Below are 16,400 nucleotides of genomic sequence, written 5' to 3'. Positions count from 1 at the left end.
TGGGCAGAGTCCTCCCAACCACTAGGGGCCCCATCACTCGTTCTGGGTAGGTGCTTGACCCGAGAGACCTGAGTGCAGTGGTTCATCCCTGAAGGATGAGGGAAAACAAGGGTAGGGGCTACTGCGGAGATGGGGAGTGGGGCTGCCACAAAGTCACAGCTGGTCCACAGGGACCTGCTCCCCACCTCTTTAGTAAATAACATGTATTATACCAACAGAAAAATCACCCATATCTTCCTGCTAATGCGTTTTTCTTGAGTACTGTTATTGTACAGTAGAAATTATACATCCATTTAAAATTGTATCTTCATCCTTTTTATCGCTTGTAACTCAGATGTCCAAAGAATGGGCGAAATGGTTAAAAAAAATCATAATACGGCCAGGCGCGGTGGCTCACACCTGTAATCCCAGCACTTTGGAAGGCCAAGGCGGGCGGATCACGAGGTCAGGAGATCGAGACCATCCTGGCTAACATGGTGAAACCCCGTCTCTACTAAAAATACAAAAAATTAGCCGGGCATGGTGGTGGGCACCTGTAGTCCCAGCTGATCGGGAGGCTGAGGCAGGAGAATGGCATGAACCTGGGAGGCGGAGCTTGCAGTGAGCCGAGATCGCGCCACTGCACTCCAGCCTGGGTGACAGAGCGAGACTCTCTCTCTCAAAAAAAAAAAAAAAAATCATAATACATTCCCAAAAAGGAATATTATACGGTTAGAGTTTGGGGCAATGTAGAAAATGCTTATCATAAGTTAAAGGAAAAAGCAAACTAGTAATTGTATATTTATATTCATATGCCCTCTGGATGCTTTTTAAAAGTATTTTTAAAAAGGCCAGTAGGGGAAGTGCCAAGAGGGGAACAGTGGTCAAATTAGGAGCAATATGCTAATGTATCTAGATATTTATATCACTTTAACAAATGAAACAGTGGCTTCCCAATCTTTGTCCTTACCAATAATATTAGCAGTGAACAGCTGACTGCATGCATCTCTGACCTAGGAATTCTACTTCCGAGACGTAGTCATTCTCTATCACGGAATCCTGTTTTTGTTTTTTTGCAGTACCCCATGGCTTAGAGTAAATGAGTGTATGTCTGCATGTTTGTACTGACTTTTAAAACAGTGTGTTTCCTCCACTACACTGTTAGCCCCAAGCAGGAAGCATTTTGTCTTCATGTTCCATGGTGGGAGGAGCCTAGGGTTCTGCCCACAATGGACACGGTGAATAACTGCTGAATGAACGAATAAGAACAGAGCCTAAGGAAATATTTCAAAGTAGGATAAAAGGAGATGAGATTTTAAAGCCAAGCAGTTCTCCCAAAAGCTTGCATGAAAATATACATCCCCATACGTGACGGTGCCCATCACATCGTATGTTTTGAAGGAAAACTTATGCTAATCTGAATGGCAAGGGAGATAGCTCCTTTATGGCTTGGATTAAGAAACATAAAAAAACCCCACTGCATTCACGACACCTGTTTTGTAAATTATACCGTATGTCCTTTTATTTATTAGGGATTTCATTTTTTAAATGTTTTACTTTAGTCAATCTGTATAAGAGGTTTATACACAAAGCCGATTTACCCTTTGTCCATTTATTACCAATAGAAATGGGTGGCTCAGCTCGTCTAGTATGTTTGCTTCTTGTGTTGGCATTTCCCGCAGCAATGTGGAAGTGTAACGTTTAATGTGGGCAACACTCCCCAGCATTTCCTCAGTTGCTTCTTGCACTGCTATTTGGCTTAGAATGGCTTCCTCCTTCCAGATGTAGAATGTGAGACAACAAGTGAAACCCAGCACCAACCCTCGACCCCCAGGAATGGGCCAGTGTGAGCAGATCTGCCGTCTAGTCCAGGTGCACCCACAGGGCAAATATTATTATTATTATTATTATTATTATTATTATTATTATTATGAGATGGCACCTCACTCTGTTGCCCAGACTGCAGTGCAGTGGCACGATCCTAGCTCACTGTAACCTCAAATTCCTGGACTCGAGCAATCCTCCCACCTTAGCCTCCTAAGTAGCTAGGACTACAGGTGCGCACCACCATATCCGGCTAATTTTTAAGAATTTTTTGTAGAGACGGGGTCTTGCTATGTTTCCAGGCTGGTCTCAAACTCCAGGCCTCAAGCAATCTTTCCACCTCAGCCTCTCAAAGTGCTGGGATTACAGATATGAGCCACCGCACCCAGCAAGGACATGTTTCAAAACAAGCATTCAAGATGCAGGGGAAAGGAAGGCACAGCAAGACCTCACAAGCTGGCAATGTGACTCTCCCACACATAAAAGGACCTAACCTTTTCTGATTCTTGCTAGATCAAATCAGAACCTTAACTCACGGACTCTGAACATCACACAAACAAAATGTATGGGGTCTCCCCACTGGAAGGCCACATGAATGCCACAACCCCTGAAGATTATGGGGACTACATTCTGTCTGCTCAGTGTTTTTCTAACACTCTGTGCTATGGCAACAGCAACATCTGTTCTGCAAAAAAGCAGCATGTGTCTCAGAGGCACCCCACGAGCAGGTGAAGAGAATCTGTATTCATCTGACCACACATCCCGCTTAGGCGTCAAGGCACATAGAAGATAAGAAATCTCTACGGTGTGTGATCTATGTCTCTTGGTGCCGATATTCTTAATAGAGCTGTCTGTGGCAAGCCTGCAGAGAGTACCAGCAAGCAGAGAACCTTTAAAACCAGAAAAGGAAAGGATGTTAAGAAGAAAAGTACCCAGAGGTGGAGAAAGAAGGGAAGAGGAAAGCCTAGCGAAGGGGTGCAGTCAGACCCCACCTTCACCACATGCTATGGCACAGACTCACCCTTGGGGGCGCTACAGAGCACAGAGAAGGCTCAGCCCCCGCCTTGTAAAATGTCTGGATTTTTTTGAATGCTATTTATGGAGAAACAGGATTTTTAAGTGACTTTTATTTATCCCCTTAATGAGAGAGGGTCTGATAACTAAATCACGCCTCCTGTATTTAAAATAATTTCAAGATGCTGACCCATGAATGCCACGATTTCATCCTGCAGTTTTCTCAATGTGAGTGACTGTGCGCCCTTCATCTGGGTCAGGCATCTTCTGTTGTCTCATTTTGTTTTTCAGGAAGGATCCGGTCCCAAGGAAATACTCAGAGAAGCAAAAGCAGCAACTTTTCAATCTGCAGGTCAGAACCAACAGGAATAAAACTCTCCAGGGACAGATGGCAACAAAACCTGCCAAGCAACTCTACTCAAGTGACTGAAGCAGGCGCCGCTGCCGGGGAGGAACCGATGGGAGAGAAAGGCCAGGCTGGGCCCTGACACCGCCAGGACTCCCACTCCAGGAACCAGGGGGCTTCTCCTGGTAAGCGTCTCAATAGCTATGCAGGACCCACCAATGGCAAAGGTTAAGCAGGTATATGTGCATGTGCATGTGCGTGTGTGTGTGTGTGTGTGTGTGTCAGGGTCTCACTTTGTCACCCAGGCTGGAGTGTGGTAGTGCAATCTCAGCTCACTGCAACCTCTGCCTCCTGATTTCAAGCGATTCTCCTGCCTCAGGCTCCAGAGTAGCTGGGATTACAGGCACACAGCACCATGCCCAGCTAATTTTTTATTGTTGGTAGAGACAGTGTTTCACCATGTTGGGTTGGGCCAGGCTGGTCTCAAACTCCTGACCTCAAGTGATCCACCCACCTCAGCCTCTCAAAGTGCTAGGATTACAGGTGTGAGCCACCACACCTGGCCACAGGTATACTTTTTGAAGTAAATTATGTTTTTCTTTGCTCTGTGGTTTTAAAATATTAGAATATGAGTAATATTTGAAATGCAGGTGTTGCAGGTGTCTTTTTATCTCAAAAATAGCCCCCACTTCTTGTTTAAGCCAAGGAAAATAAAAGTAGAATATTTTCCCAGTATGGCATCAACTAGATTTTTAAATATAAAATGCTACCATTTGTCAACCCTTCACATGAGAGGCAGATTCAAGGCCACGTGCAAATCCTCAGCTCTCATTTTGTAAACTAAAATGTTTTATTTCTTGTCGTTGTTTTGAGTGGATATCCTAAAATAAAGTTTTCTTCTTTCCATCAAAATGGCTAAAATAACTTATACATGTTTTAGGAATAAGCATTTTGTGAAAGGCATCCATTTCACTGGACAGTGAGACAGCTTTTGAATTCAAAATGTGTCCAACTCATCTCAAGTAACTCAAGAAAACATTGTGCTAACATTGAGGCTGCTCTGGACAGCATTCTGAGCTCAGAGAGAAAGAGACACCACATTTTCATTGCGTGGCTACAGAGACTTTAGGACAAGTGAAGACAGCACCTGCAGTTATGGTTTTGGGGCCGCATTACTCCGAGGGTGAGTGCCGGTGAGCACAGGGCACCTCCTAGGGCCAGGCTCAGTGTGAAACTCACATCCTTCACTCCCGCACCTCCTCCCAGTGTCCCTGTGAGGCAGACACTACCATACACCACATCCGCAGTCAAGAAAATGGACACTCAGGGAGCTTCCGTTACTTGCCCAACAGACTCGTAAGTGCTAGGGCTGTGAGCCTAACACTGGGGCCCTGATTCAAAGCCCATTTCCTGAAGCTAAATATGAGGTTCCTAATAAGGTAAACGCAATATTGAGCCTCCCTTAACCCCCACCCTTTTTGAAAAGTAAAGCTCTCAGAAACTTTGGGTGCTAAATCAACTGCTTATGCTGGTTAAATTAATGTTAATGCTTTAAAATAGTAATATTCTAGAATATATGGCAAAATATTTTGGGTTCACCTTTAAAGGTTCCCATCCATTATCTATTTACTCATAGGAATTTCCTTTAAAATATATACATATAAAAAATGCAACGAAAGAGTATATATGGGATGCTGCCAACTCACCCTAAAAAGTCTTTACCACAAATGAAATCCCATCCTAACAAATTCTCAAAGACTATATCCTTCAACGAACTGTTCTGGAGGTAATGCGATATCAAACCCATATTGCTGACTTTTGCTACTGGCTGTGAAGGCTTGTTGAGAGTCGGGAGAGGAAGACTGTAGAAGAATTACAAGAAAAAAAGAACACAGGCACTGGCTCTAATTAGAAGAGCAATGTGTTTTGAAAAAACTCCCTGGAAGTATTTTAACCCTGGACAAAAACATAAAATGTAAAATAATTCCACTCTGAGAATTATAACTGGAAATCATTCCTGTTCTTGTGCAGATTCTGGCACTACATAAAGGGGAAAAAAGTTAACCACCATCCTTGACCATAAGTTTGACAATGATTTCCATTGAAAGATACTCTACTGTATCTCTTGGATGCTAGACGGCTTCAGTCAACTGAATGGTTAACTTTTAACATTATTCATGGCTTGGAAGCTGTTTTGTCCCACTGTACACTATATACATATTTAACAATGCTACCTTTCAAAGGCTGCAGATATGGAGGGCTAAAAGATTATTAAAATATACCAGGTCTAGGAAAGACAATTTAAGGAAAGACAGTGCATGAAAAAAGCCTTGAGATGCTCTCACACACAAACCCCCAAATTTATTTTATTTTGGAGATAGGGTCTCACTCACCCTGTTGCCCAGGCTGGAGTGCAGTGGGCATGATCACGGCTCACTACAGCCTCAACCTCCCTGGCTCAAATGATCCTCCCACCTCAGCCTCTTGAGTAGCTGAGACCACAGGTTTGGCTAATTTTGGGACCCCTGATACTCGGCTAATTTTTTTTTTATTTTTTGGTAGAGAAGGGGTCTCACTACATCGCCCAGGCTAACCCCCAAATTTTAGAAACTGTTTGTGATCTAGTAATACACAAGGAAAATAGGACACTGGAATGTTAAAAATAGGTCTGTTCCAAAGAACTTGCATACCTACTCCATACATAATACACAGGGTAACAGCCACTCTTTCTACAGCCTTTACAATAAATATCTTAAACATCTTTCTATGGAGGAAAAAATGGTTCAAAAACTCAGTAAGAACACTTTTTTATGAGAGGCATATTCCCCGCACTTACAAAATAGCACCTACATTTACTGGAAATTAATTTAGTGACAGAAAATCTCATGTTTAGTAACTAAACCTTCATTATTTTTTCATTAAAATAGCTGACTTCACAATATAGAAATAAAACAGCCACAACAAAAACTAAGAATTGCTAGGAAATGTTTGCAAAACTGAAAATAATGTTCACCATTATCTTAAAAGGAAAAAAAAAAGTCAGGCCATGAAAAGTTTATTCCTCCAGGAATTTTCATATTACCCACTAGATGTTATGTTCAAGTGACAGCAACAGCAGTGAGATCTCCAAAGGCTACATTTACAATAGAGGGCCTGACTGCCTTAAAAAGCTTGTGCTGATACATTGTGTGTATTGAAACATTACTCTGTGATCCATAAACATATATAATTATTATATATCAATTTTTAAAAGATTTTTTTTTTTAAAAAAAGCTTGTGTGGCAAAACCTTGTCTCTACAAAAAATTAGCCAGATGCCTGTAGTCCCAGCTGCTGGGGAGGCTGAAGTGGGAGGATCACCAAATCCCAGGACGTTGAGGCAGCAGTGAGCCATGACCACACCACTGCACTCCAGCCTGAGTGATAGAGTGAGGCCTTGTCTCAAAAAAAAGTTTATGTTGAAACAATGACAAACTAAACTGCTGGGGACCCTGGTTCCCACTCAGCAGGGCAGTCCAGCAGGCATCCATTCTGAAGTTTCACAGTGAACCTAAGCCAGAGGGAAGATTTAACTGGGCCACAGTGAAAGCTGGTGCTGATGGAACCAAGGTAGAGGGCCACAGCAGGTTAACACTGAACTGGCCATGTCCCTGTCTCTATACAGGGGAGGGAAAAACTCTTAGCCTGGGTATTTTCCCAAAGGACAATGGCTACCCTTGGGGCCTGTCTTCATTTAATTATTATAAACTACTGAAAATACCCAATCTCCTGGGCTCGGCGCACAGCCAAATTTACATGGGGTATCATTTGGCAGTGATGAGGGGCTAACTCACTTCTGTGACAGGAGGAACAGAATGCTTTCACAAGTTATCTTAAAAACAACAAACTAGCTGGGCGAGGTGGCTCACGCCTGTAATCCCAACACTTTGGGAGGCTGAGGCAGGTGGATCACCTGAGGTCAGGAGTTCGAGACCAGGCTGACCAACATGGTGAAACCCCGTCTCTACCAAAAATACAAAATTAGCTGGGTGTGGTGGTGCATGCCTGTAATCCCAGCTACTTGGGAGGCTGAGGCCAGAGAATCGCTCGAACCCAGGAGGTGGAGGTTGCAGTGAGCCAAGATCACGCCATTGCACTCCAGCCTTGGCAACAAGAGCGAAACTCCTCCTAAAAAAAAAAACAACAGAAAACCAAAAAAACAAATAGGCCGGGCGCAGTGGTTCACACCTAAAAATTCCCAGCACTTTGAGAGGCCAAGGAGGGTGGATCACATGAGGTCAGGAGTTCAAGACCAGCCTGGCCAACATGGTGAAATCCCATCTCTACTAAAAATACAGAAATTAGCTAGCGTGGTGGCACATGCCTGTAATCCCAGCTACTCAGGAGGCTGAGGCAGGAGAATCGCTTGAACCGGGGAGGCAGAGGTTGCAGTGAGCTGAGACGGCGCCACTTCACTCCAGCCTGGGTGACAGAGTGAGACCCTGTCTCAAAAAACAAAATAAAAGGACAACAGAAAAAAAAAACAAAACCCAAACCCTTCTTCCTATACTAAAGTCGTAATACAGGGGAAGATATGACAAACTATGGTATCTGGTTTATCTTTAATCAAAATTCTTACAGGAGAAGTAGTAAAAAGCTTTACTTTCATTTCAAGAACATTTTTCTTTCCTATTCAATTTCTATGGTCAGGTTTAATTTAATTTAGAAATCTCATATAAAATGTATAAATTATGATGGTTTCATGTTTATAAACATAAGTATTGCCAGGCGTGGTGGCTCACGCCTGTAATCCCAGCACTTTGGGAGGCCTAGGCGGGTGGATCACGAGGTCAGGAGTTTGAGACCAGCCTGGCCATTATGGTGAAACCCTGTCTCTACTAAAAAAATACAAAAATTAGCCGGGCATGGTGGCATGCACCTGGGAGGCTGAGGCAGGAGAATCGCTTGAACCCGGGAGGCGGAGACTGTGGTGAGCCGAGATCGCACCATTGCACTCCAGCCTGAGTTACAGAGCAAGACTCTGTCTCAAAAAAAAAAAAAAAAAAAAAAAAGATAAGTATTACATAATTTATAAGAGTGTCTTTAAATTAGGCTGTAAGGTTCCATGTTTGGGGCAGAAACCATTTACTGAACCAGTGGAACACGCTGCGGCCTGACATACCTCGGCAGTGGCTGCTATTTATTTTGGAAGCATGATGGGTAGAAATAAACTGTACGATGAAAATAAATACAACATCTTTAAAATCCACAGTCAATGTTAACAGTTTTTGTTGGCTCAGAGTTTAAGAACACAAGGATAACTAAAAATGCTGCCTGTTTGAGGCATTATCCAAACAGCATTTGTAAAAATGATGTGGAAAGGCAAGGGACCAGTGTCCAACCTGAGCTCAAATACCAGTCACACGTACATGGTCTTCTGAAAAACAGGAAGTAGGAATAACATGCAACTTTTAATGGAAACCAAGTCAAGATTCATAAACAAGAAAAACAAATACTTTCTAACAATATAAAGCTTGACATGTTACCTATCAATCTTCTTCCCTAAATTCCAGAGAATGATCCTTGCGTGTAATAATTAATTAACTGAAACCTTTTGGTCACTTTTTGCTATTGCTACACCTATTCATGTACCTCTGTAGACTCAAGACAAACAACTACATGATTATCAAATAATGTTATTAGATAAAGATACCTTGTTTTTAATCTATGACATCTTTCCTAAAAATAATTCAGAAACTTTTTTTTTTTTTTTTTTGGGAGACACGGTCTCACTCTGTCACCCAGGCTGGAGTGCAATGGGATAATCAGGGCACCACCACATCTGGCTAATTTTTAAGTTTTTTATAGAGATGGGGTCTTACTATGTTGCCCAGGCTAGTCTTGAACACCTGGGCTCAAGTGATCCTCTGCCTTGGCCTCCCAAAGTGCTGAGATCACAGGCATGAGCCACTATGCCTGGCCCAGAAATTCACTTCAACAGGTTTAAGTGTATAATCATAAAATTCCTCTTAATTTGTCACTTCTTCTGTTGGAAAGATTTAGTCTTATATGCAGAATAATGGCACACAATGAACTTTGAATAAGGCAGAACAGGACAGTGTCTATGTCCAAAGTAAGTATTTGAGATTTTTCATCTCCCTAAATAAGGGCAATAACATGAAAATATGCTCAACATCATTAGTCATTAGGGAAATGCAAAGTAAAACTACAGGGAACTAACATTACACACTCATTAAAAGGTAAAAATTAAAACATTTGACCACATCAAGTATGCCAGAGGCTATATAATAAATGGCTATCATACATTGCTGGTACAACCACTGTGGAAAACAGTTTGGCAGTTTCTTAAAGAGTTACACACTGACAAACTAGAGTGACAGAAGGCGTATCGGCAATTGCCAGAGATGTGGATGGAAAGAAAGAGGATAAAAAGGAGCATAAGAACACTTTGAAGAGTGAGGGAAATGCTTGTTATCTTGATTGCAATGACGGTTTCATGGGTGTGTATATGTAGTTTAGTGTATTTCAATAAAGTTGGGGGGGAGAATTACAACACCCTAAATTGTATCTGTTGTTCTTTTAGGAAGCTTAAAGGAAAAAATACTCAAATTATGGTAATAAGAATGCACCTGGAGCTCAAGATATGAGCCAGCTTCGAGCCACAAAGTCTGGACTTGTCGTGAGGGCAGTCATTTGCATCTTCATTTTTCTTTACTTAAGGAATCCAACTCCTGCAGAATCAGAAGAAGAACCTGCCCAACCAGAAGTAGTAGAATGTGGCTTTTACCCAGATGAACTGTGTTCCGCTTTATTTGAAGGGAAAGGGGCGGCCCCCCAAATTGCAAAATTTTGCAAAACCCCTCATAAATCTGAAATACATGCTCATTTACACACACCAGGAAACTGCTCCAGGATTTCTCGGGGGCTGCATTTCATAACCAGACCCCTGTCTGCAGAAGAGGGCGATTTCTCTTTGGCATATATTATAACTATTCATAAGGAGCTGGCCATGTTTGTGCAGCTTCTCAGAGCTATTTATGTACCTCAAAATGTTTATTGTATTCATGTTGATGAAAAGGCCCCAAAGAAGTCTAAGACTGCTGTGCAAACCTTGGTTAACTGTTTTGAAAACGTTTTTATTTCTTCCAAGACAGAGAAGGTGGCTTATGCTGGCTTTACAAGACTACAGGCAGATATTAACTGTATGAAAGATCTAGTGCATTCTAAATTTCAATGGAACTATGTCATCAATCTTTGTGGACAGGATTTTCCCATCAAAACCAACAGAGAAATCATATACTACATCAGAAGCAAATGGAGTGATAAAAATATTACTCCTGGAGTAATCCAACCACTGCACATTAAATCCAAGACAAGTCAAAGTCATCTCGAATTCGTTCCTAAAGGAAGTATCTATGCACCTCCAAATAACAGATTCAAAGACAAACCACCCCATAACTTAACCATTTATTTTGGAAGTGCTTACTATGTACTTACAAGGAAGTTTGTAGAGTTCATACTGACTGACATCCGTGCAAAAGACATGCTTCAGTGGTCTAAAGACATCCGCAGCCCAGAGCAACACTACTGGGTGACCCTGAACTGACTAAAAGGTAAGAAAGACCCACCGATATGGATGCCTGTGCAGTCAGCAGCAACAGCAGCAGATTGATTGATTGATTGATTGATTGACTGACTGACTGATTTTGAGACAGAGTCTCACACGGTCACCGAGGCTGGAGTGCAGTGGCGCGATCTCGGCTCACTGCAAGCTCCACCTCCCAGATTCACGCCATTCTCCCGCCTCAGCCTCCCAAGTAGCTGGGATTACAGGCGCCCACCACCATGCCCAGCTAATTTTTGTATTTTTAGTAGAGACAGTGTTTGTCTATGTTCGTCAGGCTGGTCTGGAACTCCCGATCTCAGGTGATCCGCCTGCCTCGGCCTCCCAAAGTGCTGGGATTACAGGTGTGAGCCACCACGCCCGGCCATAAGATTTATTGAAAAAATTGAACATTTTTTCAATTCAGCTATGTTTCTTTGGCTTTGTAAATGTTCTACGTTTTGCAAGACCTTCCACTTAGGGAAACAGGAAGTTCTCTGATTTTAGGGGTCTGAAGTTAGCTGAAAGATGTTCCCAAACCAGTCTGGCTGCTTTTGTTCCCTCTCTAGAAAGAAGTACTGGCATTTTGCATCTCCTGAGACTTTGGAAAATTCTGAGTATAAATCTTTAGAAAGTTCTTCATTTATTTTATAAATACTACTGGATACCTACTGGTGTCAGGCATTGTGCTAAGGGCTCTCTGTAAGATGGAAAATGTTAAAGCTAGTAATGATTTTGTGGCAAATCTGATACTTCAGATGGGTTCTCTGAGAGGTAGAGGGAAATCAGATACCATCCTTATGTGGACTTCAGTATTTTCTCTTTGTAAAAGGTGGACTGGCTTCTACAGGGAGTGTGGCTTCAAGCCTGAACAACTAAGCTAATCAGCCTAGACAGTGGTGTACGATGAATCCAGTAGACATTGGTTGGGGTTTTTTTAATATAATTTCATGTCCACTGCAAGTTTGATTTTCAAATAATCTCCGAGGGCTGTTACAGAGAAAACAATCCAAAGAACCCCAAGAGAATCACAAAGAGCACTCTGCATACAGCAAGGGAGTAACAAGGGGTGGAGAAAGGGCTGAAAAATGAAACCCAAGTACAAAGATGGGGATCCCCAACCTTGGTCCACCTGGATGCTACTGCCAGCGTAGTACATGCTCCCACCCCCAAAAGCACTAGCCTTTGATCAGATGTTACAAGTGAAACATCTCAAGGAAGGTTGGACTTTCCCCTCTACTTTTCTCATTGACTACCTCATCTAGAGGAAATGGAAATGATAGCACAGAAGAACTTGTACTGAAAGAACTGGGAAGCAGATTCCACACTGAATGCTGGTTTTGTTTTCCTCTTAGATGCTCCAGGTGCTACACCAAAAGCTGGCTGGGAAGGAAATGTTCGAGCCATTAAGCGGAAAAGTGAGGAAGGAAATGTTCATGATGGACGTAAAGGTAAAAAGAAAAACAAAACAAAACAAAAAAGGCTTCAAATTTTACAACAACTATAAAACTGCTGCCTCAATCCTAGTGGGCAAGACGGAGGATCACGTTTAAAGTAATCTGGAATTAGTGATGATCCAATTAGTATAGGTTGAGTCAATTTTTTAAAAAAACTTTTTATATAAGATTCATACAGAAAAGTACACAAATCACAAAAAATACAGGTTGATAAAATTTCCCAAAGTAAATATACCCTCTGCGCCAACAGCTAGGCCCTGCCATATGTCTCCACACAGCTTCCTACCCAGTGGCAGGAACTACTGCACAGAGATACAATAACTGATTTTAACAGTGATTTTGGGTAGAGACTTTGGGTTTGAATACAGTAGACTAGATATTAAAAATAAACTAGGTTTACCCAGTTTTTCAGCTGTTTAAAAGACTGGCCTAAAATAAACAGATTGGAGACAAACAAAAAATGTAAATCAAATACCAGACTAGTTCAAAGACAAGTAAGTCCTGCTGCCAATGTGCACAGCCACCCTCCTGAAGCAGAGGGACCAGGTTAGAGGGCTGGAACAATTTTCTACTGAAGGGGTGTTTTCAAAAGCAGATATGATTCAATTAGGGATCCATTCACATGGTAGAAAGGTGACAGGTAAACAACAGGTTAACAAGAGCTCTGCCCTTTCTTTAGAAAGCAGGGGCTCCCTGTCATTACACACTTGGGTTTGTCAGGACTAGTCAGTAAATGCTCAGAAAAAGCAGGGGGCTCGGATTCTTCCTGAAAACAGGAGCCCCTCAGGTGTGCACATGGCGTAAGAAGTCATAAAGGGTTGATACTATCAATAATAAAGTAATGATTCAGAATTCTCAATGAAATCAGAATGTTTCAACAATGTTTGAAAAAAACCCTAGTTAGTATAAATCCTAACAAAGTCCTCATTCCCTAAAAGTAAACACTTCAGAAAGTTCTTACCATCACTAGCTTCAGTATGAAAACGGTACTCACAGTTAGGCAGTAGCGTGGCCATCCATGGCCAGCATTCAGAGTCAGCACCCTAAGTAGGCCAAGCCCTGGTGTGTAGGGAGGTGGTAAATCTTCCGGGTCCCAGCTTTGGGCCTGCACTCAATCCTCACAACAATTCTCAGGTAGAAACAATCATTATTCACCCTTTACTGATTTGGAACCCAAGGCTCAAGTAAGTGAAGTCACTCCCACAGGCACAGGGAGGAGGGGCAGGGCTGGGGCTCAGACTGGGAGCAACCGCCTGCCACCACTACAATGGGCAAGCTCCCAGTCCAACTCTGCGTGCAGAAGACCAGCTATCCCATTAGAACCAGCAACAAAGGGTTTATTTTTAATCACTCAAATATCATTAACACAGCTCTGAAAATGGTCCATTTATTTGTATTCCCTTCTAGTTCAACTTCATCTGTGTCTAAATGGCACAGCTGTATCATTATAATCAAGGTGTAGCTGAGTTGCTTTTCACTTATGTCCTAAGTTTCTCCCACTGATAGTCTTCATATTTGTAATTTTTTTTTTTTTTTTTTTTTTGAGACAGGGTCTCGCTCTGTCACCCAGGCTGGAGTGCAGGTGGTATGATCATAGCTCACTGCAGCCTCCACTTTCTGGGCTCAAGTGATCTTCCCACTTCAGTCTCCCAAGTAGCTGGGAATACAGGTGTAAGCCACCAAACCCAGCTAATTTTTTATCTTTGTAGATATGGGGTCTCACTATGCTGCCCAGGCTGGCCCTCAACTCCTGGGCTCAAGTGATCCTACCACTTTGGCCTCCCAAAGTGCTGAGATTACAGACATGAACCACTGCATCTGGCCCATATTTATAATATTAAAGTAGTTAAATGTAACTCTACTGAGATTCTAGCACATTGTAGCAAATATGTCTATCAGGTAAAATTTGTTAAATCATGGTAACAGCTGCCACTTACATAGTCTTAGAAACAACACTGGACATTTTGTGCATACATCCCCCTGCCCCTTTTAAAAACAGTATTTCCTTAAGATAGGTTTTTTTTTGAGATGGAGTCTTGCTTTGTCACCAGGCTGGAGGGCAGTGGTGCAATCTCGGTTCACTGCAACCTCTGACTCCCTGGTTCAAGTGATTCTCCTGCCTCAGCCTCCTGAGTGGCTGGGATTACAGGCACGCACCACCACACCCAGCTAATTTTTGTATTTTTAGTAGAGACGAGGTGTCACCATGTTGGCCAGGATGGTCTTGATCTCCTGCCCTCGTGATCCACCCGCCTCGGCCTCCCAAAGTGCTGGGATTACAGGTGTCAGCCACTGCGCCCAGCCAAGATAGGTTTTTTAAAAGTAGGATTACTGGGCTGGTGTGAGGAAAGAGAGCAGGAAGGAGCTGGGCAGAGAAAGAGCAACGTTTCTGAAATAAACAGACCTCCTTCCCTCTCACACATACGCAGAGGCCTCACTTCGCTAATCTGTTTCCTCCCTTGCAAAATGGGAATGATGACGGAATCCACTTCAGAGTGTTACTGTGAGAATTAAAAGCAAGAGCAGAAAGAGCCAGCACGGTTGTCAAAAGCACATAAAAAGTGTCACTGAGTCTCCAAGGAATCCAGTCACCACTGGATTCCAACTCTAATTCCCACTTTAAAAAAATTTTTTTTTAAATTACAGACGAGATCTCACTCTATTGCCCAGGCTGGTCTCAGACTTCTGGGCTCAAGTCATTCCCCCGCCTCGGCCTCCCAAAGTGCTGGGATTACAGGTGTGAGCCACCGTGCCTGGCCTGTAATTCCCACTTCAATGTTTGTATCAAATGTTCACTCTGAAAAACAAATAAAAAGCAGTGCCAGGCACGGTGGCTCACACCTGTAATCCCAGCACTTTGGGAGGCCGAGGTGGGCAGATCACTTGAGCCCTGGAGTTTGAGACCAGCCTGACCAACATGGCGAAACCCCGTTTCTATAAAAAATACAAAAATTAGCTGGGCATGGTGGTGCATGTCTGGGGTCCCCAAAAAATATAGAAGCAATGACTTATTTAAAATCCATACCATTCTTATGAACTACTTACAACCAATGAAAAGACTTAGAAGTTCATGGAACTCAGAATCTATCGGAACTGAGATTTTAGCAGGCAAATGAGTGCTAGCTCATCTCTCGTGTGTGCGTGGTGAGTTAAATCCCATGGTATTCACCTAAAGCAGTAACTAACAAAGATTTCAGAAATCACTAAAACAATGAAAGTGCCCCTTTCCACCGTAAGTTCAAAATTCAACATAAAAGCCCCTGTCAAGGCAATCATGGAAATGCTGTCTGATGTGAACTCTGGTGAAGCTGAGGCTCACCAGTGACACCGGACGGAGCAGGCGCCACTTTCTGTGTGTGAATAAAATGGGTGAGGAAACAAAGGCAGCTAGGTTTTTGTGTTTCTTTCTGCAGGCCGCTAAGTCGAAGACATCTGCCTATACGGACCAGGAGACCTGCCGTGGCTCATTCAGTCGCCTTCTCTGTTTGCCAACAAATTCGAACCCTCGACAGACCCGCTTGTGGTTACCTGCTTAGAGCGGTGGCACAGACTTCAAGTGCTGAGGCAGGCAGAAGTTCCTATAGAGCCACACTGGCATTTTCAACAGCAGAGTCATTTCAATATGAGACTGAACCGCTAGGGAGTGTTTGCTTTCTTACTGGTATCATTCTGTTTCCTTGACTTGAAACAAGAGAACACTGAACCAAAGAAGTGGGAAGATGATTCCTTGATACAAACTATTCCTAAAATGAATTCAGAAACATGCTATTGACAAGACTTTACTATTGATTACAGGCCACTTTTATAGCTTTGGGAAAGAAATCACAAGACAAAAAAACTCAAGCTACCACTGGTGACATATAGCAATGCACTTAGAAGGCCAAATGCTTCAGTAAAAAGCTGCTGAAAACCCAAATTCTCCAAACACCTGGATCCAGGCTCAAGCTGGAATAAGAATGACACAGCCTGTTTTGAAGACTCAGATACTACTGTGTATGAGATACCAAGAAAGAACAGACTACCAGTGAAAATGAAAATATGCTTATCTGAAACAGTCCTCATTGGCTGCAAGCAACGTAACCCTATTCTGGCGGTCCTAGAAAAATAATGAAGAGTGTATTTCTCTGGGTAAAACGGAGCTCATCTGGAGTAGAAAACACAGCTTGTTAAAAATAAAA

General features: G+C 42.6%; 2 protein-coding genes across 4 annotated transcripts in view; one reads left to right on the top strand and one right to left on the bottom strand.

Moving 5' to 3' along the window:
• Window positions 1–16,400, bottom strand: part of RTF2 (replication termination factor 2) — a 67,989-nt gene that overhangs the window by 26,337 nt on the left and 25,252 nt on the right. The gene's annotated exons all lie outside the window — the stretch shown is intronic.
• Window positions 9,725–15,913, top strand: GCNT7 (glucosaminyl (N-acetyl) transferase family member 7). Its single transcript, XM_016938161.3, is given in 3 exon segments — window positions 9,725–10,775; window positions 12,121–12,216; window positions 15,636–15,913. Coding segments are annotated over 3 exon segments (1,293 nt in total). The 5' UTR covers window positions 9,725–9,805; the 3' UTR covers window positions 15,863–15,913.

Source organism: Pan troglodytes, chromosome 21, assembly GCF_028858775.2.
Source record: "Pan troglodytes isolate AG18354 chromosome 21, NHGRI_mPanTro3-v2.0_pri, whole genome shotgun sequence".
NCBI classification, from domain to species: domain Eukaryota; kingdom Metazoa; phylum Chordata; class Mammalia; order Primates; family Hominidae; genus Pan; species Pan troglodytes.
This window is presented reverse-complemented; position numbering and strand designations above follow the sequence as displayed.